The sequence below is a fragment of the Ceratotherium simum genome, chromosome 2, assembly GCF_057802395.1.
Source record: "Ceratotherium simum simum isolate JZ-2026a chromosome 2, ASM5780239v1, whole genome shotgun sequence".
In the NCBI taxonomy this organism is placed as follows: domain Eukaryota; kingdom Metazoa; phylum Chordata; class Mammalia; order Perissodactyla; family Rhinocerotidae; genus Ceratotherium; species Ceratotherium simum.
In genome coordinates this window covers 85,335,586-85,358,868 of record NC_141901.1, presented here as the reverse complement: position 1 = coordinate 85,358,868, position 23,283 = coordinate 85,335,586, and the positions used below count along the sequence as shown (strand labels likewise).

The 23,283-nt window shown below is 39.1% G+C and overlaps 1 protein-coding gene across 1 annotated transcript in view; it reads left to right on the top strand.

Moving 5' to 3' along the window:
• AK5 (adenylate kinase 5) overlaps positions 1-23,283 on the top strand; it is a 229,497-nt gene that overhangs the window by 14,879 nt on the left and 191,335 nt on the right. The window contains exons 4-5 of the mRNA XM_004431516.3: positions 981-1,150; positions 1,251-1,364. Of these exons, the coding sequence (XP_004431573.2) occupies positions 981-1,150; positions 1,251-1,364 (284 nt within the window). The remainder of the gene's footprint in view (positions 1-980; positions 1,151-1,250; positions 1,365-23,283) is intronic.

The window sequence follows — 23,283 nt, the reverse complement described above, 5'->3', positions numbered from 1 at the left end:
GTTATGTTGCAAAATGTTATTTCATACTAATGTATCACAAAATCAAAATTATCATGAGTTCTATGAAATTGTTCTACCTTAAGGACCTATTCTATTCATTCTGCATATTTATTGCATAACACTGCTTTTGAATTTGAAGGAGATAATGCAAGGACATCCATGAACAGAGAGAGTTCAAAAAAAATTTAAATAAGCTGCATCAATATCCATGTGGCTTCAGTTTAAAAATAATTGTTACAACTCACCAAATTGCACATTAACTCTTTGTTGGCATGGAACACATTTTTGTTATTTCGATCATTGTCTTTTGTATCCCATAGATTTTTCTGTGATTACAGAGGAAAAAACTATTATAGTTTACATAGAAAAATCGTAAAGGTTTTTTTCAACTGCATTGTTCAAATTTAAAAAAAAAAAAAAATTAGCTGTGAGGGTCAGCACCGTGGCTTAGTGGTTAAGTGCGTGCCCTCCGCTACTGGTGGCCTGGGTCCGGATCCTGGGCGCGCACCGACGCACCGCTTCTCCGGCCATGCTGAGGCCGCGTCCCACATACAGCAGCTAGAAGGATGTGCAACTATGACATACAACTATCTACTGGGGCTTTGGGGAAAAAAAAGGAAGAGGATTGGCAATAGATGTTAGCTCAGAGCCAGTCTTCCTCAGCAAAAAGAGGAGGATTAGCACGGATGTTAGCTCAGGGCTGATCTTCCTCACACACACACACAAAGAATTAGCTATGTACTAAAATGGGTAGAGGAAAAAATGTCTCTTTCATGTAATGCAGTTGATCATGACAATTCTTGGCTAAGTCTACACTTGCTGTGCATTCAGAGGTAACATGGAGAATGATACACGTAGAGCAGTTATCCGCCCAGTGCTGGTGGTCTAGGTTCTGCATCTCAACACGAAGGTAGTAGTTGTAGAAAAGAGAGTTTCTTATTGTCGAAGGAGGTCACAATTTTGCCTGTTTTAAATAATAGGTGGTCCAGGAAGTGGAAAGGGTACTCAAAGTTTGAAAATCGCAGAACGTTATGGATTTCAATACATTTCGGTGGGAGAATTATTAAGAAAGAAGATCCACAGCACCAGCAGCAACAGGAAATGGAGTCTTATTGCCAAAATAATTACAACTGGAGAACTGGCCCCACAGGTACTGCTGTATAATTTGTTTCTGTTCTACAAAGGCTTTTATACCAGTTGTGAGGGTACTAAATTTAACTGTGGTCTTCCTTCCTTTTTCTTTATAACAGGAAACAACAATTACAGAAATAAAACAGAAATTGATGCAAATACCTGATGAAGAGGGCATCGTTATTGATGGATTTCCAAGAGATGTTGCCCAGGCTCTCTCTTTTGAGGACCAAGTAAGAATGTCTCCTTATATTCTAAAGGACCTACTTTTTGCTGAAAACATTGAGATTAAAAAGGAAAGATTTCTTGGAAGACTTGGTATTATTTTGAATGAATTCTGGTCTGAAAATGGGCAAGTATGGGTTGGCAGAAGGTCATTTCCTTGGCACTCATGCTTAAAAATTGAAGACAGTCTCTGCCAAAAAGAAAAGATAAAAACTAATAATAGAATTCATTATTTTTATTAAAAAATGCAAATCTCTCTAAATTTTATTTCAAAATACTTTCCTTAATATTGTATTTTTGGGCCGGCCCCGTGGCTTAGCAGTTGGGTGCGCGCACTCCGCTGCTGGCGGCCCGGGTTCGGATCCCGGGCGTGCACTGACGCACCGCTTCTCTGGCCATTCTGAGGCCGCGTCCCACATAACAGCAACTAGAAGGATGTGCAACTACGACATACAACTATCTACTGGGACTTTGGGGGGAAAATAAATAAATAAAATCTTAAAAAAAAAAATTAAAAAAAAAATTGTATTTTTAATGCTTAATTACTTAAACAAGCCTTATTCGGTACTGCTCAGGGATATAAAACATCACCGTGTACTTACATTGTTACCAGTTAAGGAAGCCCTCTTCATTGGGTTGTGAAATGCTAAACTACCTACCTATGACAAGGTAGGGTTATGGCTGCCAAAATTTATTCAAGTTTGAGTAGACCATGCTGCTCAACACCCAACACATCTATTTTAGAGGGAAATCAATTAAAATATTTTGTATATCTATTTAATCTTTGAAAAGCTCGTATGACTGATTTTTCCTTTAAAATTTTTAATTACAAAAATAATATAACATCATACAAATTTTAAGCCCTGGTATAAAAAATGAAAGTCCATTAATACCCTCCTTCCATTCCATTGCCCCTCCTCTCCTGAGAAATAGAAATACTGTTAAATTTGTTACACATTCTTCCAGGCCTTTTTTTGTACATTACACACTTACACACACCCATGCACGCACATGTGTGCAGCTCATATACAAATGCATTTTAAATTTTCCTAGCTATTGCCAAACTATTCTCCAAAAAGACTTCTCCAGGTTACAGTCCCATCGATGTGGAATGAGAGTATTTGCTTCTCTAGACCCTTTCCAATCAGATATAATTCATATTTAAAATTTTTGCCAACCTGATAAGTAAGAAACAGTATTTCGTTTTTTAAATTTGCATTTCTTAAGTTACTACTGAGGTTAGGTGTATTTTCAGACATTTGTATTTCTTCCTTGTGTCAATCGCCTACTCTCTTTTGCCCATTTTTCTACAGACTTGTTTATCTTTTTCTTACTTATATTTTTCTTACTACTTGTTACTTATTTAAACTTTAAAACATATTACAGATATTCTATCAGAGAGGATTAAGTCAAATAAGATGTAAGTTTATGTCTCATGTAAAAAGAAGTCTGGAATTCGGCAGTTCAAGGCCAGAAGATAGCTTCATAAAGCCTCTCTTTGAATATTCAGATTAACTGTTTTGGGACACCTATTAGGCTGGAGTGTCTTTCTCTCCTCCTCAGGCTTCGCCTTCCTGCAGTAAGTCCAGAACCTCTGGGGCTTTTTCAGTTTAAGGGCTTGGTTCTGATTGCTCTGGCCCTGAAGAGAGAAAATCAATATTTTGTTGTTGCTTTTGCTGCGCCGTGATTTTGCTGTTGGAAATGGGTGCTAGGGCAACCCTTCCATGTGATCCTGAGCTATTGGTGGAAGCGTGAGAGCCAGGCAGGTAGGCAGGCATTCCAAACCTGGTCCACCTTATGTCCACCTTATGTATCAAATGAAGTGCACTTGGTGGGTACAAGCAGAAAAAGTGACTTGATTCTTTCCCTCTATTGCCTTTCAAACATGCCCTGTCAAGTCTCTCACTTCTCCCCTGGATAATAACTCGGGAAGATCCCATAGCTTTTCCGGTCACTTTAAAAACATTAACAGATAGTCTCATTTTCAGGTGTTAAAAAGTCTACAATCATATCTCAGTAAAGCTGGAAAAAAAGCCCAGTTCAATCTAAATCAAAACTTCAATTTCTCATTTAATTTAACGTATCTCTGCTACCTTCAGCTTGGGCCTGGTTCAGGCTCAGAAAACTAGAGTGATGTCTCAGAATCCTGAAATTCTTCCTCATGTGGGACAGGTCGGGGGGAAGGGGCAGGAAATGCATAACTCTCCAGCAACTCTCTCTGGATACGTGGTCAATCTCCACTTTCTCTTATATAATCTGGACACGGGTGATGGGCCAGGGGTTATGATACTGGTTTGGGGACACCTGTTAGCAAGTTCTATAGGATGGTATGGTGTCTCTAGAATGTGCAGTCACTTGCATTTGCTGTTCTCAACCACACTTCTGAGGCTGGAAAAGTTCAATTTAACATCTTCTTAGGTTGGCATCATAGCAGCCTGAAAGTTCTTGGCCACTTTGGACAGTAGAGTGGTGCCTGAGGTCGATGCCACCATTGCTGACCTGCAGGAGTTGAGAGGGTGCAGAGGCAAAGCTGGACTGTTTATGTAAAACAAAGTGTTAGGGTCAGCCCTGATTACTCCACACCCTGTGTACCCTTAAGTTCCTGTGTGTCTTTTTTTTTTTTTTTTTTGCTGAGGAAGATTGGCCTGAGCTAACATCTGTTGCCAATCTTCCCCTTTTTGCTTGAGGAAGATTCTCCCTGAGACAACATCTGTGCCAATCTTCCTCTATTTTGTATGTGAGTCACCGCCACAGCATGTCTAACAAGTGGTGTAGGTCCACATCCAGGATCTGAACCCGCCAACCCAGGCTGCCAAAGCAGAGCACGCCAAACTTAACCACTAGCCCATGGGGCTAGCCCCACATCGGGTCTTTTTTTCTTGTACCATTTATGACACCAACTATGTGGGGATTCACACCAGTTCTCCAATCCTCTGACACCAACTAGGTATCCAGCAATTGAATTCACCTCTGACACTAACTATCCACAGTTGGTGCAGACTCCACAGGTTAAGGGCTCAGTCTCACAAGACTGCCCCCCACTTCAGACTCCATTTGCAAGTCCCAGGGGCCACCTTTTCTGCGTGATCAGCTATAAATTCGGATGTTTCCACAACACCCTCCTCAGGTTTGATAATTCACTGGAATGACTCACAGAGCACAGGAAAAGGCTTTACTTACATTTACCTGTTTATTATAAATGATACAACTCAGGAACAGCCAAATGGAAGAGATGTGTAGGGCAAAGTGTGGGGTGGGGGTTTTGAACTTCCATGCCCTCTCTGGGTGCACCACCCTCCAGCACTTCAATGTGTTCACCAACCCGAAAGCTCCCCAAAGTTCATTGTTGAAGAGTTTTTATAATCCAATCTCCAAACCCCTTCCCCTCCTTGGGGAAGTGGGGCTGAGAGTTCCCACCTGCTAATCTCATGATAGGTTCTTCTGGCAACCAGCCCCCATCCTGACCCTGTCTGGGCCGCCCCCCCCCCCAGTCGCCTCATTAGCTTAGACTCAGGTGTAGTCAGAGGTGTTCATTATGAATAACAAAAGATGCTCCTATCACTCAGGAAATTCCAAGGGTTTTAGAAGCTTTGTGCCAGGAACCAGGGACAAAAACTAAATATATATTTTTATTATACCACAACTCCTCAAGGTTGTTCTTTAACCAGCTTTTTTTAGTGCACATGTGAGCATGAACACAAGCATATGCAGAAATTTTCCCAAGACTTCCTCACAGGTCCAGGGTGTAAGAAGAGATGGATTTCTGACATTGGCCATATACTAGTGATGGTAATACCAGTGTAACAAAAAGACCTAACACTTAAGTGGCTTATAGGACAGAGAAGTGTATTTTTCCTCTTAGGGAATAGCCTGAGTGTAAACAGTCCAGATTGATTGGGCAGCTTTTCTCCTTAAGGTCCTTTAGGGATCATGGTTCCTTCCAAGTTATTGTTCTGCTATCCACTAGGACACTGTCATCATCTGTATGGTCAAAACAGAGTTGCCATCACATATGGGTTCCAGCTGGCATGTAAGGGGAAGAGAAAGTGAAGGTCTGAAGTCCCAGATCTGGAAGTGGCATCCATGACTTCTGCTCCCGTGGCGTTGCTGAGAATTTTGTCACATTGTAATTGCAAGGCAGGCTGGGAAATATAGTCCGGCTGGGCAGCCAGGTGCCTGGCTATAGTTCTGTTACTATGGCAGGATGGGAGACCTGGCTAGCAGTTTCTACCACAGTTTGCCCCTCTGGCCATCCAAATATCTGTATGCTCCCTTCTTCCCACACATAGAATGTACTCACTCACTCCCCAAGGAAAACAACCCAGAGTCCCACCATCTAGTTCAAGAATTGAGTATCTCTACTTGATGTACAGTTCTCTTCATTAGGTTCAGATTTGACTCCTCATCTTAGCCACCTATAAACTAAACATCAAGTTGTCTTCTCTCTCTGCCACCAATAAATAGTGGAGAAGCAAGACCAGAAGTGAAATAAAGGCTCCTATTCAGAAAAGGGCAGTTTGGCAACACAGAGTAGTCACTGAACCATAGCAAATAACAAATCATGTGAAGCAGGGATTTCGAAGGGCCCTCACCCTGGCAGTGGAGTGATTTCCTAGGTTAGCCCCTTGGCAACTCCTGGTTCTCCACCATGGAGGAACTCTTTGTCTGTTCTCTTCTGAGGCTCCTGGCCCTCTGAGAAGTTCTTCTTCTTGTCCATTATCCTGCATGGCCACATCAAAATGTTGTGTTGGAGACTATGCCCACCTTGGGAGCTATTTTAAGCTTGAAAAAAACACAAGTTTCTTCTGGCTAGGCTTATGGTTGCTTTGGTAAAACCATTTCCTCAAAAATTTGGTAGGCTTCTGCCCTTTTTGCTTCCAGTTAGTTCCATGTGCCTGTAACTACACCCAAAGTTCTTTTCTGGATGTGGATAATTTTGACATTTAAATATTAAATAAAATATTAAATGTTTAAATATGATATTTAAACATATAGACAGCCAGTTATTTCTCCAGCAAAAATTTTTTTTTCAGGATCAGCAAAGAATTGCAATTTGGGGTCTGCAACCATGCCTAGCCACGTGCAAATCTCCCACAGCAAAAAGAGGAAAAACTCTTCTACAGATGGGAAGAGGCAATTGGGAGGGCTATCGTAAACAAAGAGTTTGAGATGTAGTGGCTTTTCATTGGCTGAGTTGTGAGAGTCTCTCATTGGTCTTTCTTCTTCCTGTTGGGCTCTGCAGTAGGTGTAGAGCATGAGAGCTCCCCTTTTTGGCCTCCAAACTCCAATTTAGTGAGGTTTTAGTTTATTAATTTTCGCAATATTAAGCTGCTTTATTTCTTTGTTTTCTCATTTTGATGGTGGTTACTCTGAGGCCATATAAAACAACAGGCTTAGGCCTGGCTACGGAGCTATTATTACGGAAGAAGGAAAAACAGATTTTGAGAGACAATCGGCAGTTTCCACCAAAGGCAACATGCTGTGCCCAGCTCCATCCTCCCTTCCTACCCTACTTCCCAGCCCCAGAGCTGAGCTCTCCCAGCTCTCAGACTTGCCATTTCAAGGGGAGGGGAGAGATGGAGACTTTCCTCATCACCAGAGGATAGCCCTGGTTCTCCTCCTTGCGGTTGATACTAGTTCCTTCCTATCTGAAAATTTCTTCTCACCTTTGGCCTGATTGTTGAAAAGAGGTAACAGATTAGTGAGGGGAAAGGAATCATGATGGGCAAGAGTGGGAAGTCTACAATCTCTCCACTGTCAGCTGAACATACTGCACAGCCAAGATTTCCCTAGATAGCCCAGAATCCACAGTGAAAACCTAAGCAAGATGTTTTTTAAAGGTTGTAGAATTTCATATTCCATGGGATGGGGGTGGGGAGAAAAGCTAGATTTCTGTACGGAGGATTTAGTAACCAAACAGTAAAGCTGAAACCAATAAGAACTCTATGGTGCTATTATTGAAAATGGAGGAGGGAAGCCTACACCAAATCTATATATAAAAATAAGTAACAATAAGTTCAACTTTTTGGCCCCAGCTAATTTTCCAATTTTATGTATCTGCATATGCATTCTACTGGACATACCGCATATGCTGGACTACTTCCTAGTTCTCACAGTGACCTGCTCCTGCCATTCCTCAGTGCTATTTATATCATCCCCTGACTTGCTTTTTCCACTCTGCATTCTGTTTTTGAGCTCTCTCTGTGTTGGTATCTATAGGCGTAGCTCATTCTTACAACTGCTTCTTAATATTACATTCTATACCTATATCGTATTTTATTAGTGGACTTTCAGGTTGCTGTAAAATTTCTGCTGTTACCAACAACACTGTGACCAACATCCTTGTACGCATCTCCCTTTGCATATGTCAAAAAGATCTCTCAGGAATATTTCTAGAAATGAATTTTCTAGGGTAAAGGGCAGATTGTGTGTGTGTAGTTTTGAATCTATGTTTTAGATTTTGTTAATATGATATTAAACAGTAGTCATAAATTTAGGATTACTTCTTTCCTATTTCCCCACATCTCACCAATACTTAATTTTAAATCTTTTTATTTTAGGCTCTCTCATGGATTAGAAATGTTTTTGCATAGCTATTTTAATTTGCATTCTCCTAATCACTGGTGAACTGAAACATTTTTAAAACATGTTTAATGGCCATTTCTATCTCTTCTTTTGAGAATTGTCAAAACATAACCTTGGCCCCTTTTTTCTGATGCATTGTTTGAGTTTTTATTATTGGTTTGTACATTCTAGATCCTAATCCTTTGCTTTATATCTTAATATTTTCTTCCATTTATTTTTTCTCAATAATGCTCCTTATATGTTCCTTATATGTAAACATGTACCTTTCATCTTAAGTTCCTTACAGTTTCACAAAAATATTCTATATTTTTCTAGTAATTTTTAGTTTTGTTTTGAGGGTTCAGGTGTTTATTCTATCTGCATTAATTGTTGTATGTGGTATGAGATAGAGATAGAATTTTATTGTATGTTTTAAATGGAAATGAAAAACGTACCCAGTGGTCCAAAGGTCATTTGTTGACTGGTAGATCTTTTCCCCACTGAAGTGACTTATTCCCGTATAGATATGGGTCTGCTGTATTGTTTCTCTACCCACTTCTTTTGTCTGTTTATATATTTCTGCACTGATGTCAAGGTTTCAATCGAAGACCTCTAAATTATATCCTGATGCCTGAAGGGCAATCCCCTCCAATTCTTCTTTTCTGAATTGGCTATGTCTATATATTCATTCTTCTTTTTGAATTTTAGCATCGGTTTGTCAGACCCATAAAAAACTGTTGAGATTTTTATTTGAATTTCCATATAGATTGTATCATATTTAGATTAATTTCCAGAGGACTGACATCTTCCCATCCATGAACATAGCCATATCACTCCGTTTACTCAGGTCTTGTTTTACGTCCTTCAGTAAACAGTTTTATAGTTTCCCATAGACAAGTCTGGTACATTTTTTGTTAGCTTTTTTCCTAGTTTTACTACTATTATGAATCAGCTACTTTTTTTCTGACCAATTCTTCTTAGTGCTTAATTGATCTTTGTAGAATTATTGTTTGTGAGTGTTCCTGTCTGTGTGTCTATCTCTCCCCCCAGACAGACTTCTTCTCTATTCAGTTCTCCTTAGGGCAGAGCTGTCCCATTCATGCTGTAAACTTCCTTCCATATTCTTCTTCCCTTCTCACCACTACCCCACCATGACCTCCACACCCGTCCTGCTGACTTAGCACCTTTCTTTACTAATTGGGTTCTATTAAATGTCGATTTGAGATGAAACATAAATATTAGTGTCACGGATATCCAGAAAAGGAAGGATTCAAGTGACTGCTTAAAAAGTGATCTTGAGTTATAAACCAATGTTACCACAATAAAAAGTAAAAAAAGCGATCTTGAGTTCAATTCCTCAGACCCTCATGTAAATCAGTGGAGTTGATTATAATGTCGATGGAGTACACTGGGTTTGACTCTCATTTACTGTATGTTTTTGGCTACAGTAATTTGCTGACCCTCTTGACGCCTCAATGTTTTTCTTTGAAGAATGAGGAGAATAATACCTCACAGAATCGTTGTGAAGATTAAATAAGATCAAGTACCTAAAGTTTTTAGCACAGCGTGTGGCTCATAGTAACCCACTCAACAGAAGGAAGTGGTTATGACTATGAGACGTGTTGACAGTAAACACTCCATAAACTTATACAGTGGAAGGGCCCTCACCAACTCTCCCCTCCTTTTTGTCAGACGCTTTGAAAGCAAAAGGGCCTTTAGGTTCCTTCTAGGCTGTTTTTCAAATTGATTGCTGGAGCGCTGAGAGGCCACCTTGAGGTGTTAAGGCAGCCCAGAGCAGCTTTGCTTTTATTTTACGTTCAGAGGTTCCGGGAAAGACTCTGTTGGAAGAAATTTTTCTACCACTAAAAATGGCTGGAACCTCTCCGGTGATCTCTCAGCCAGAGTCCTGGGACCTTCACACTGCGGGGCAGAAGCACTTGGAAACCCAGGAATTAGTAGTGGTGTACTCAGTACGCATTTTGGTTTTACGTCTTTAAACAAACCAAAACTCCCTCCATTCTGTGTACCCTCTTTTGATTCACCCAGTCTTCCTCCCGGTCTGTCTGTCCTTGGGAGTGGTCCCTCAGAGCTGCTCCTTCCCTTTCCTAGCGAGGCTTGTGCATCCACGTCCATGTGATTTTCATGTGGGGAGTGGTTTGGTGCCGCCTGCTGCCTTGTTCGGGACCTGTGCAGAGCTTCCTTGATGATAATGCTGGCCGGTTGGTTTTCTTCCAAGTGTAATCAAAAAATATTTTGTTTCTGTGACCCAAATGTCCCAAAGATCCAGACTTTTCCTTTCTATTTTATTTATAGATACCAATTGGTGTTCAACTGACCTGATTCTTCTACTGTTCCTGCACTTTTGATTCTGTTTTTGGTGCAAGCAAAGTAGATTGTTTCTAGAAATTTATATTTGAATGTACATATTTTATAATTGCCTTTCATTGTGTTGTCACTTTACTCCCCAACACTAGCTGTTGTTATTCCACTTTACAAGTACAGAAACTGAAGTTCAAACAAGTTAAGTAACTTACCTACAGCCACCAGCAAGTGAAGACACAGCTAGGATTCCAAGGGAGGGGATACAGATATTCTAGACCACTAGCTTTCTCTAACCTTGAGGTCACAAACTGGCAGCCCTCAGGCTGAATGTGGGCTTCAGATAATTTTTTTTAACGTGTACCAAATTCTAAAATTGGGAGATTTCATATTAAAAAGCAGATTTCTGGCTTGTCTTGAAATTTTGGCAATTTGGCAGCTCCCAGTCCATGTTCCCACGTCTGAGTAGTGCTACTGTCATTAGACAATGTAGGTGCTCTCTAGTCACGGCAGGCCTCCCCCCTGCCGCCCCCAGCCAGTATCTGGCCTTTGTGTCACAGCCTGGCTCTTAATGAGGCCTTAGAGCCATACCTTACAGTGCCCCTTGTCCTCCCCTTGTCTCAGCTGTGGCTGATTTTAATTGTTGTTTTGTCAACAAAAAATATCTCACAAAGATAGGTGACATATGGCTATCTGACATAGTGGGGGCCACACTGTCAGCCTCTATATTAAATATTTGTGAAGCTTAATTTCTCCTATTTGTCAAATTAAAAAAAAATAATTTAAATAGAAGATCTAATATTTCTTCCTGTACTGGAGATGATGAATTGCCATCATCTCCGGCCATCCTCCTGGGGTGCACGCACCCTACTTAAGGAATCCTGGACTAGGGGATTAAATATGGCTGATTCATAGCACTCAGAGATCATTTGGGGAATAATTGAAGTAATGGCTTCTTTAACACAAACTCAAACTCTTATTTAAACCTACAGTTCGCCATAGTTTGTTTTCTGAGGCGTGAGGTTCATAGTGAAGGTACTGATGTTTAGTAATAGCAGGCACTAAGCATTTTTACTTGGGTTGTAGTGGAGTAGTCAAGGGGGGAGGTAGTGGGGAGGGGACTTTAAAGTTCCCCCCAAGACACCCTAGGTTTCGCCAGTGCTTTGGAAATACTTATTTTAAATAAAGTAGTGGACTCAAGATTATTTCTATAAGCAGGTCGCTCTTGCTCATTTGCATTCCTTCAGGCTGCTTGAGTGACAGAGAACGGACTCCAGGAATTGTGTTTCCTAGGGTTGTGGCCCATAAGCACACCCAGCTCCATTGTGGGATAAAGAGGCTGAGACCTGCTGGAGCAGGTATATATGACTATTTAAATTTTTTTTCTTTTTCTAGGTGTGCTTTCCTCTAGGATCTGTAATGTAGCCTCAACTTTGCCATTTAAAAGCAGTCTGAAAATATAGAGTTCAGTTCTGAGTTTGAGTGAGTGAGATTGGATGTATGAAAAATTCTCAACTAGATAAATATAGTTTAAAAGAAAGCTGACAGATAGAAAATCAATCCTCACAGGGCTGTCATCCTACTTGCATAGTGAACTGATTTGACAGACTCATAATTTGATTTGCTGTTCCTAAGGGGGACAAATTTGATTTGCTCCTAAGGGGGAGTGATTTAATTTCAGTTACACAAATTTTTTTCTAAGCATTAACACTTTCATGCAAAATATTAAAAACATGTGGATGTGTTCCATGGAACTAATGACTTAGAAGCTTGCTTGTAATTATTTAATAATTAAGTTTTGAAATTGAGAATATATTACTAGATGATTATTTTTATTGCAATGTACTGTGACTACAAAAGATCATTAAAGTTAAAAGAAATTTTTATAATTGCCCTATATAAAGTGTAAAGACAATTTCCAGATTTCGTACAAATATAAAATCAGAGTTGTCTTTGACTTTGCCAAGTAAATTAGGTACTGTTGCTCCATAACAAATCACCCAAAACTTAGTGGCTTAAAACAATATTTATCATTTCACATGCTTTCTATGAATCAGGAAATCAAGAACTGCTCGGCTGGTTGGTTTTGACTCCAGATCTCTGGTGATGTTGTATTTAAATGGTGGTTGGGGTTAGGTTTCTTTACTCACATGTCTGACACTTGGTTTGGGAAAACTCAACCAGCTGGGGGTGGAACAGCTGGAGTTCCTTAGGCATCTCTTCTTATGTCGCCCCATGGAGGTGGCAGGATGGCTGGGCTTCACGGCAGCTCAGGGCCCCAAAGGCGTGTAACCCAAGAGAGCCAGAAGGAAGCCCTGCCATCTTTTCTGACCTAGCTTCAAAAGTCCTATGGCACTTCTACCACTTTCTGTTCGTTAGAAATGAGTCATATTCAAAAAGAGGAGAACTAGAACCCACTAAAAAAAAATCTTGACTTTTTATTTATTTATTTATTTTTATTTTTTTGTGAGGAAGATCAGCCCTGAGCTAACATCCACGCCAATCCTCCTCTTTTTGCTGAGGAAGACTGGCCCTGGGCTAACATCCGTGCCCATTTTCCTCCACTTCATATGGGATGCCGCCTCAGCATGGCGGGAGAAGCGGTGCGTCAGTGCGCAACGGGATCCGAACCCAGGCTGACAGTAGCGGAGCGCGCCCACTTAACCACTGTGCCACGCGGCCAGTGCCCCGACATGTTTTAAACCACCGCACCATGATACTCAATAAATAAATACCTGCCCATTCTTCACTTGGCTCTCTTCATTTCTTATCTTCCAGATCTTTTCACGTCAGGTGCTCACTCCCATCTGGTTGGACTTATAGAGTCTGCACTTCTCTACCCTTCTTGTCCTTATTCTCTCCACATCCAGTCTATCTTGTGTCCTGATTAATCTTTCTGGAAGACCACTGTCATTAATTCATTCTCTTGGTCGAAACCCTTTAATGCCAATTATTGTCTACAAACGTGTTTCTCCCTATCTGGTTTGTATCAGTCAGGTACATGTCTTGTTAAAAAATGCAGGTCGTTCAAGTCCCTCCACAGAATTACAGAAATAGAATTTCTAGTGGGTGGAACCCAAGAATCTGCACGTTACCAAGTTAACAACCTTTAGCAAAGCTATTCTTAAGCACATTAGAGTACAAATTTTAATTTAGTGTTTAACAGCACACAACGAAGGTTCTCAGCCATAGCATGTTGCCATAGTTATGGAGCAAGCAGCTGTTGCTAATAATACTGAAGTACTGAAATCAGAGCACATCTTCAGTTATCCCAATAATGTCATCTTCACTAGCCTTCACACTTACTTTCTTGAGTGGGAGAGAAATTCCTCAGAATGTGAGGAATTTCACATAATATGTGTTCTCTATTAATGTCATAAGGTTCTTGTGTTTCTGTGGAATCACTGCCCCCATGCAGTCTGATCTGAATCAGACTTGGCTTGTATTACCACCATGCCTTGAACACATTTTGTCCTTGCTCACTCGCTATTTGTTTCTCCTTGATGGTCATTTCTTACCGCTTGTCAAATCTCACCTTCTCCCACACACCTTCCCTTAGAATCCCAAGCTTTGGAGATTTCTCTCTACTCTCAGCTTGTTCAGCAGAATACGTTACTGTCTGTAACATTAGCACGGCACTTATCACATAGTACCTTAAATTGTTAACTATTAGTTCACCAGATTGCTGTGTCAGTCAGATTCCAATAGGAAAGATATGGCACACTCAAATAGGCTAAGCAGAAGAGTCTTTAATAAAGGAGCTATTGAAAAGGTGTACATAGGATGTGAAGAAACTACAAAGGATAGTTCAGTATCACGAGGCTGGTAAAAGTAGCATCTGTTACCATCCCGAGGCCTACAGATTCAAGAAGAAGAAGCAGTTACTTGAACTCAGAAAAAAGACAGATATATGAAGAAGGCTTCCTTACAGGAGTTTTGACCCTTGGTAAAGTGTAGTAGCCAGCCTATGATGACGCTACAGGATGGCAGCCAAGGTAATAAATATCCAGACTTTCCTCTCCTGCCTTCCTCGGATCTCCTGCTGGTGTTTACCATAGGCCAAAACCAACTGGAAGCCAGAGGGCAAAAGAACCCATTGATTCATTCCAGAAGAATCAACCACCCAGGGCGGAGAGTTGGCGAGAGAATGGTGGAGAGTGGTGCTGGAGAGATAAAGGGAAAATATACAACACAATTACAAATTCATTAAGACAGAGAGCCTTGCATCTACTTTTTGTCTTTCTCACAGCCCTGCAATGTACTGCATATAGTAGTTGTTCAGTAAACATATCTTCATTCTTTTATGCCAACCTACATTGGTTTCATTTCCCCAGAATGCTTGATAAGGATGAGTGACAAAAGGCTTTCCCAGTGTTAACATTTATTTTTTGCACAGTGATTCATTCAAACATAAACTACTGTATTTCCTGAATTTCCAGGCCCAATCCCCTTAATGTCTTTAATAGAAAAGCCAGTTCCTTGAGAAAATGCAGATACAGTTATAATTTGAGTCTCTTAAGTAATTACCAAAAATATAAATTCAAATTAAACTGACTGTTATATACTTTGGAAGCCCAAGACACTATTCTCAGATCCTACCAATTTAGCCTCACTGACTGTAAGCATATTACATTCTGTGAAGAGTAAATATGTGCATGAGTGTGCCACGTGTTGTGAGAAAATGTCAGAGATGCTGAATTTCTAAAATGAGTAGACAGGGTAATTGCTTACACTATAAAAGGACTCCTACCTTTACAGAAAGATTCAACTGGGATTTTCATTATTTGGGTAGAAATGAACATACTTTATTTTTCTAAGAGATGCTTTTTAAAAATAAAGACACAGGCAGAAAATAAAGGACAAAGAAAGATATACCATGCAAATACTAAACATAAGAAAGCTGGAGTGACTTTATTGATATTAGATAAAGTAGACTTTAAGACAAAGAGTATTTAGAGATAAAGAGGAACATTCCAGAGTGATAAAAGGGTCAATTCATCAGAAAGACATAAAAATTATAAATGTGTATATACCTAATAAAAAAGTTTCAGAATACATGAATCAGTTTGATAACATTCAACATCAATTCATGAAAAAAACTCAGCAATTTGGGAATAGAAGGAAATTCTTTTAATCTGCTAAGGAGCATCTATGAAAAAAATTATAGCTAATATCATACTTAATAATGAAATATTGAGTGCTTTCCCCCAAGACTGGGAACTGCAGAGATGTCCATTCTTACCACTTCTGTTGAACATTGAGCCAGAGGTTCTAAATAACACACTAAGACAAGAAAAATAAATAAAAGGCATAAATACAGGAGAGGAAGAAGTAAAACTCTAGCTGGAGATGACATGATTGTTTACAAAGAAAATCCTAAGGAATCTACAAAATGACTACCAAAACTAATACATTTAGCAAAGTCACAGAATACAAGGTCAATGTGCAAATCAATTGTAGTTCTATATATTAGCAGCAAATTTCAATATATTATAAAAAACATAGGGTGAGCCACCTCTGGCTTATTGTTTAATTTAACTTTCTGTGATGATTCTTTATTAAAATAATACTTAGAAGGATAACATCTTTTTTTTAATAGCATTCGAATACAGTCATTGGTATTTGTCTATATCTGAGGTTGGGATAGAGAGGGAAATATGCTCATGTTTGCGTCAGAAAAGTGGTAGTGACTAATTTTCTAATGTGGGGAGGAGCCCTTGATTATTGCTTTTAATCTGGTGTAGTCCTCAGTTTGTTTTTTTTTTCATGAGTCATGGCCAAAAAATATCTTCTCATTCATGCTTTAAATAATGCCCTCTATGAGTACATAGGTTCACAGAAGCACAAATTTTAGAGGCTACTCTATCCTGCATATTGTAACTGGTGGTCTCTGCCTCTGGGGGTAGCTGAGTCATTGCAGAGGCAAACAGAACTAGGCAAAATAAGCATTTTCTCAATCAACTGACAGCAAAAGTACAGGTTTTACTACATGGAAATTCTTAGGATTTTTTTTAAAGCCTTTGAAAAGAATCTTCAAATGAAAAAAGCTTGGTAGCTATTGATCTCATTTTGTAAAGGATAAAATTGAGACCCAGAGAGGTAAAGTGCCTGGCTGGATTTCACAAATTGAGTTAATGTGAGAGCTGGAGTAAGCAACCCCAGCTCCTGAGCCAGAAGCAGCCCACACACCTGTGTCCAATCCTCTCTCTACCCAATTATACATATTATCTCCCCGAGCAAAAAAAAGCAGGTCGAATCTAGTCTGAAAGGAGGGATTTACATCCAAAAGAACCTCTCTGGAGTTAGATCCAAAAGACAGTTCCAAAAACGTTTTGAACAGTGGACCACATATTAAAATGAATTTTTAATTTCCCAAAGGGTCTATTTTGAAGGAGAAAGCACATTCAGATTTACAAGTTTGTCATATTTACCTCAGAATCATTGTTTGTCTTCATAGTCATCTCCTCAACTGTTTGCCAAGCATGTCTAAAAGTTTTATAAATGGTATGTTGTCTGGTTCATCTCTGCTGAGTAAATGTATCTGTGTTTAAGAAAATAATTTTGAATTATATATGAGGAAAATCTCCTTAAAAGTACCAATTGTTAAGCATTAGAGCAAATTATTAGAGCCAACCACTGATTCTTCTTGTCTATAAATTTTTAGGAATTCTTTAATATTATTTTTGCACACATTAAATACTCAATATTTACAGAATGAATGAGTAAATGAGTGAGTGAATAATAAAATAGATAATGGCTTAAAATCTCCGGTGGGTCTTTCCATATCCATGGTTCTTTGCTTTCTATTAAAATATAATAATGAGCCTTCTGAAAATTCACCCAAGTAAGTTTTACTTGAGCTACCAAATATTCTAATAAATATTATTCTTTAGGCAATGTCTATGTATATGTGTGTATGTCTGTGTATACATACATATGGATAGATGATAGACAGAAAGAAATGCGCGCGCGCACACACACACACACACACACACACACACACACACACACACAGAGGAGAGAAATATTTGGAAAGGGTTTCCAGCTCAGATTTGTTTCTGCCCAAATCACTCATACATTTCAAAGCACTAAATTAATAATCTAAAAATATCCTGTTAGCGTGATTATGCTTCAGTGCTCTGGCTCCCAGTTAGAGCGGAAAGGCCAAGGTGAAGGCAGCTGCTACTCTGGCCAAAAGAGACTCGAAAGTCTGTTCTCACTCAATGGCACCAGCACAATTTGAAAAGACCCATTCTTACAATAGCTGTTGTCTTCTAGCGCCTTGGAAAATTACCCATTTACTAATGGAAAAGTAAGCGAAAGATCGGCCTGCTGAAAATGCTGAGTAGAACATTGAAAGCAGACGTCATTGATTGTGGGAAATAACTTCATTGGTTTTAGTAAAAAAATACCTCTTCTGTCCACTACTATTTAGCATTGAAAATCCAGTTAATTGAGTGTGTGTGTGTGTGTGTGTGTGTGTGTGTTGTTACTCAATAGAATGAGACTGAAATTGATTTTCATGTATGGCTTCTTGAGCCACCTCTCTAAGGTATATAAACTAGCAGTGGCAAAAAGATTTCCTGTTGTGTACCACATTCAAATGGTGATGGCTCCCTAGCTGGCTATGTTGAGAAGGACTTTGAAGCTGAATCTAGATTGCTGTGATCATTGGCAACGATGACTCTCTGCCCATCCAGATAGAAAGCCTCTGGGATGGGGCATATCTGTGGTGTTTAGACTGGAGATTATAAGACTTTGAATTCCCATTCCAGATGTTCTAGAACCCTAAATCTACCCGGCTATTTATTAGATCTTTATAGGAAAAAAATCAAAACCTTTACCTTCCTCCTAGAAGTGAGGTTGTATTTAAAGGAGCATAGAGTGAGATAGGGGTACCCACGGAGACTATTCCTGATTGTCAGAAAGAATCCTGATTTCACATATTCTGCTGGTCACTTCATTGGGTGTCTCTCAGCTTAGTTTGCTACTCTGGATGTGATGATGGCTACCAGACCAACTTCTAAAATGAAGCTTTAGTTCATCACATTCTGTTACATCAGAGCAATTCAGAGCTGGAGGCCAGATTATGAGCTACTTTTTAAATGCAAAATGCAACCATTATACTTCTGATGCTTAGTAGTACTCAACAAAATCTCACTAAGTGAATGAGTGAGTGAGTGAATGAGTGAAAGATAGAAGAATAATTTGATTATATCAGCGGAGTTTCTCACAGACCCATTTTTGCCTACCAGAACATAGACTTAGATACTAACTTTTTCATTCCTTCCTCACCCTAAACCTTTTCCCCAGAAAAAGCAGAGCCTGGAAAGCTTCTAGGGAAAGAAAGTGTCCCATGTAGTCATGTGGTGTTCACATGGGCCACAAGTTTCCAGAACTCCAGGCCCTCTTCTGTGCCTCTATTGTACCCTGCCCTGGCTTCCATTTTGAAACTGTATTCCAACGTAGTGGAATTTCCATACAATTTCACTGTATTGAAATAACATTTTATGTGTCTGCTTCCACACTGGATTGGAAGAACCTGGTGAGCTGGCACTGTGTCTTGCCCATTTTGCATTTCTTTCATCTAGTATGGTAGTTAGCTCATAGTAGATGCTCAATGAATGTTTGTTGAACTGAAGTGGACACGTACGTGCACTTCCAAGGAGTGCTAGAATACTACTTAACAGAAGATTTTAAAATAGAAAGAGAAATGAATGAAAGAATAGTGACCTAGTTTAACCACTTGTAGGCATATATTAAAATAGTTAATAAACACTTGTGGATTGAATGAGTAGAAGAATGAAGGAATCTTCCGTAGTGATTCTCATACTTAGGATGTTCAAGAAAATCTTGAGAACAAGATGTTCTAAAGATATGTTCTCAAATTCGGGCTGGAATTTGTTTGGGTCTTACTTAACGCCTCAAATGTTGTCTGAGGATATGAATTTAAGTATTTTTCTTCGTTATCAATAAATGAGAAGACAGGCTAAGCAGAGAGAGATAGTAATGTCCAATGAATAGAGTGGAATACTATCACTCCTCCAGCCATTTATAACTTAATAGTCTTTTCTGAATTTCCTTGGAGACAGTCTCTGTGTTTGAGTGAATGCTAAGCAATCAACATTGATAAGTGTGAAATAGAACTGTATTAGTCATGCATCTTCTTTTGAAGTGTTAGCTTCTTTCAGCCACACAAATCAAGATAACTTATACCTAAGAAAAAGATACCAGTTTTTCTTTGGAAGGACACCAAAGTTAAAAAAAATTTCCATCTAAACTTCAAATGGAAATCTTTAATAATGGCATTTTGTGCTGAATTTTCAGCCTATTTTCCATTCAGTAAGTCTATGCATGGAGTATTAATGGAACTGTCACATAATTTCTCATCTAGTTTATACTCCCATAATATCAGTTAGCATTTAATATACCCTTGAACTTCATTTTCCTCCAAGAAATGCTTTTGAAAGATTTGAAATGTGCTTCTTGCTTGAAGAATTTCTAAACCACTGGTCTAATACTTCCTTTGAATGGATGCAATGTCTCAAAGCATAAAATCCAGTTGTCTAAAATAGGTAGGTCAGAGAGAAACTACACTGTTCTTGCTTTTTAAAATGAATATATTTATCATATTTGATGCAACTAAAAGTATATCTTATATTTAGCTCCAATAGTTTTTTAAAAACTGATTGCTATGCAGTAAATCAAATAGGAATTTGGACCACCTGATCTTTAAGAATTCTCCCTCTCTTCTTTGCTTCCATGAATTTAAAACGTAGTAGACAATGTAAGTCAGGTTTGTGCCCACATACCAAAGACAGGATCTCATGGGTAATTATTCCTATTGTCAATATTATGTATTTAAATGTTAAATGTTTGTAAAGAGGCAAGGTATAGAGCGGCTGGTTTAGAAGTTGGCTAAATGGTGAGCGTTAGCAATATGCTGAGATCTTCCACTTCTTCAAGGTCTTTCCCTACGGTGATTTTCTTGGCTGGGTCTGGAAACATCACCCAACATCATCGCCCAATCATTTGACTGCTTCTTAATAGATACTATTTTCTGTGGTCTAATCAGTCATGCATTATATGAGCTAGTAATGCAGAGTCCATAAACTGACTGCTATGAACCAGGCAGGCATGGTTCCTCCCACAGGTGTAGAAACAGGCGATATCTTTTTTAACTCTACCCATTTGCCTTCATTCCTTTCTCCCCTCCAATCTCAGGAAGTCCTTTTGTTTTATTTCAGGGCTGTTTGCTTAATGCTGGCACTAACAGTTCCCTCTATTTCCTAAATGATCATTAAAATCAAGCACATCCATAAAGACAATATTAAGAATATTGTTTTACATTATATTTGATTTAACCTCTATTCATAAGGGGCACATCACTGTAGACAGTTCAGGCTCATTAGCTCTTCCAGACGATCTGTTTGCCTCCAGTCTCTCCCCATCCAGTCTGCCCCCTGCATTACCATTGACATTCATTCTAAGGCATGAAATAAAATATAATATTCCCACATTTATAAGATAAAACCGTAACTGCTTAGCTTGGAAGACAATGCCAGCCTGTCTAGTCTCAGCCTACCTTTCCAGAACTTCAGCTTTGGCTCATAAAGGAATCTTAGTAAATATTAATTGCATGAATAAACAAACGAATGAAGTAGATGCCTGCATAATCAAATTAGTGGTGGGGAAAAGACATCTTGGAAAAAATAGCATGGTAAGTTTACCTTCATTTCCACGTTGTCAACCTGGTATATATTAAATAAAACCTTAATCTTTTCCTCTTCATTAATTTTCTACATCTTGACGCTTAATGTACCCCAACTGTTCTTATTGAAATGAAGATTTGCACCATAAAAGTCAAGCCATAGAAATGTACTTTTCATAAACTAATAGTATCTTTTTGAAACCATTAATGATATACTCTGTCCAGCAGATGTGATTAATTTGGCTTGTGACAAATTGTGAAAGAGCAGAATAACCTAGATAACTACTTAACTAAAGTGGTAGAAACAATATGCATTTTGTAGTAAGAGATTACCACAGGGTCATGGAAATGGATAGACTATAGCTTTTCAAAAAGAAATGCCCAAACTATAAAAATACGGTTTCATATACTAGTTATCTCCCTAAGTTAGTTTTTTTTCCACCTTTTAATTTTTAGAAAAGAAATTTTTTTCATTTCTTTTCTTTTTATTTTTATTTTATTGAGGTCACATTGGTTTATAACATTGTGTAAATTTCAGGTGTACATCATTATATTTTGACTTCTGTATAGACAGCATCATGTTCACCACCAAAAATCTAGATTCCATCTGTCACCATACACATGTGCCTCTTTACCCCTTTCACCTTCCCTTCACCCCCTTCCCCTCTGGTAACCACCAATCTATTCTCCTTATCTATGTATTTGTTTATCTTCCACCTATGAGTAAAATCATACGGTATTTGTCTAAGTTAGTTTCTTTAGTTTTTGTGCTTAATCATATCGATCCTCTTTGGATTTTTATTGTTTTGTTATTTTACTTTTAAAGACCTTGCAACTTCCATAAGCTCCTGTTTTGAGCACTCCTTTCTGTGTAGGGTTTCTTATATTATAAAGCAGAGGTTAAAACACTGCTTCCTGAGGCCCAGCTCCAGAGAGTCTGATTCAGTAGAACAGAGTGGAGCTCGTGAACGTGCATTGCCAGCAAGCTTCCAGGGGATGCCGTGCAAGGGCCACTAGTGCGAGGACTACTCTTTCAGTAACATGGCTGTAGAGTCTCCTTCATGTTGATATCCGAGTTTGCCTCAGTGAAACAGATTTCATTTAATTTATGGAATTTCATGTAATTGTAATAATAATGGCAATCTGGGATGGTATTTGTCTTAGAGAAAAGAAGACTTAGGGAGAATATGTTAATTGACACCATGTATTATGAGAACTGCCATATGGAAGTGGCCCTCCTCTTTAGTCTCATATTTTTTTAAACATTATGCTAATCATATTGTATTATAATTATCTCTTCATCTCAATTACTAGACTATGAGCTCCTTCAGGTCAGGGAAAATGTCTTCCTCTTTCTAATCAGGGCCTAATGCCAAACACTGATGACTGGAAACACGAGAGATTAAAATGATATTTGAGGAACAACCAAATCCTATCCTCAGTCTACCAATCCTCCACCATGATGTCTAAATCAAATACAGGCGGGGACAGCAATTGACAGCAAAAAAAATATTCTTTTACTGTGAAACTTTGTCTCTAAACCCAGTGGAGCCCAAAAGTACTATCTGAACCACATGGAGGATTCCTTTTATCTAGGCCACCTGCAGCCTAGAGCCTAAGACCAAGGCAGCCAGAAGACCTCCTCCAACCCTAATCCCACCCCTCAAGGCTCAGATTGTCCTACTGTTGTCACAGAAATATCAATCCAGAGAATGCCAATGAGAGAAGGAGACAGAAAGCAGAGCCAGAAAACCATAAATTGTGTCAGTGCTTAGCACTGCCCCATGCAGGCCTTTTGACAATTAAGTTCAGCAGATCTCACTAGCATAGAAAGAAGCAAATTCAAAAGGAAAGATGAGCAGCAGAAAGAAAGAGAGATGGATATTAGTCTCCAGCCTCTTGGAAATAAAAGAGAGGATCCTAGGTGAGAGAAACCACACCCCTACCTAATACTATGGCTCAGTGAAAAGTCTTGCTCTGACCAACTCTAGCCACACTTCTCTTCAAAAGTGAAGAGAGGGGGATGGGGAAGAATGGAAGTGGAGTCTTTAACTTGCTTTCCTTAGAGATTAACATTCTCCTACTTTTTGTCCTTTTCTATAAACCTAAGGGTCTTAATAGCTCAGGTCGTAGAGTTTATAACCAAGCTATGTGATTGCAGAGCCCGTGCATGTTAATTGGGAAAAGAGAGTAGACAAAGAAAACAGGTGACAGAACTCATATTTGCCGGGGTTCCAGTTCGTCTGTTCCAGTGTCTAGAATATTCCACTTGTAAACTTAATTTGGAGAAATCCGCCAACAAGACATTCATTACTTCTCCTATCCTAAAAAAA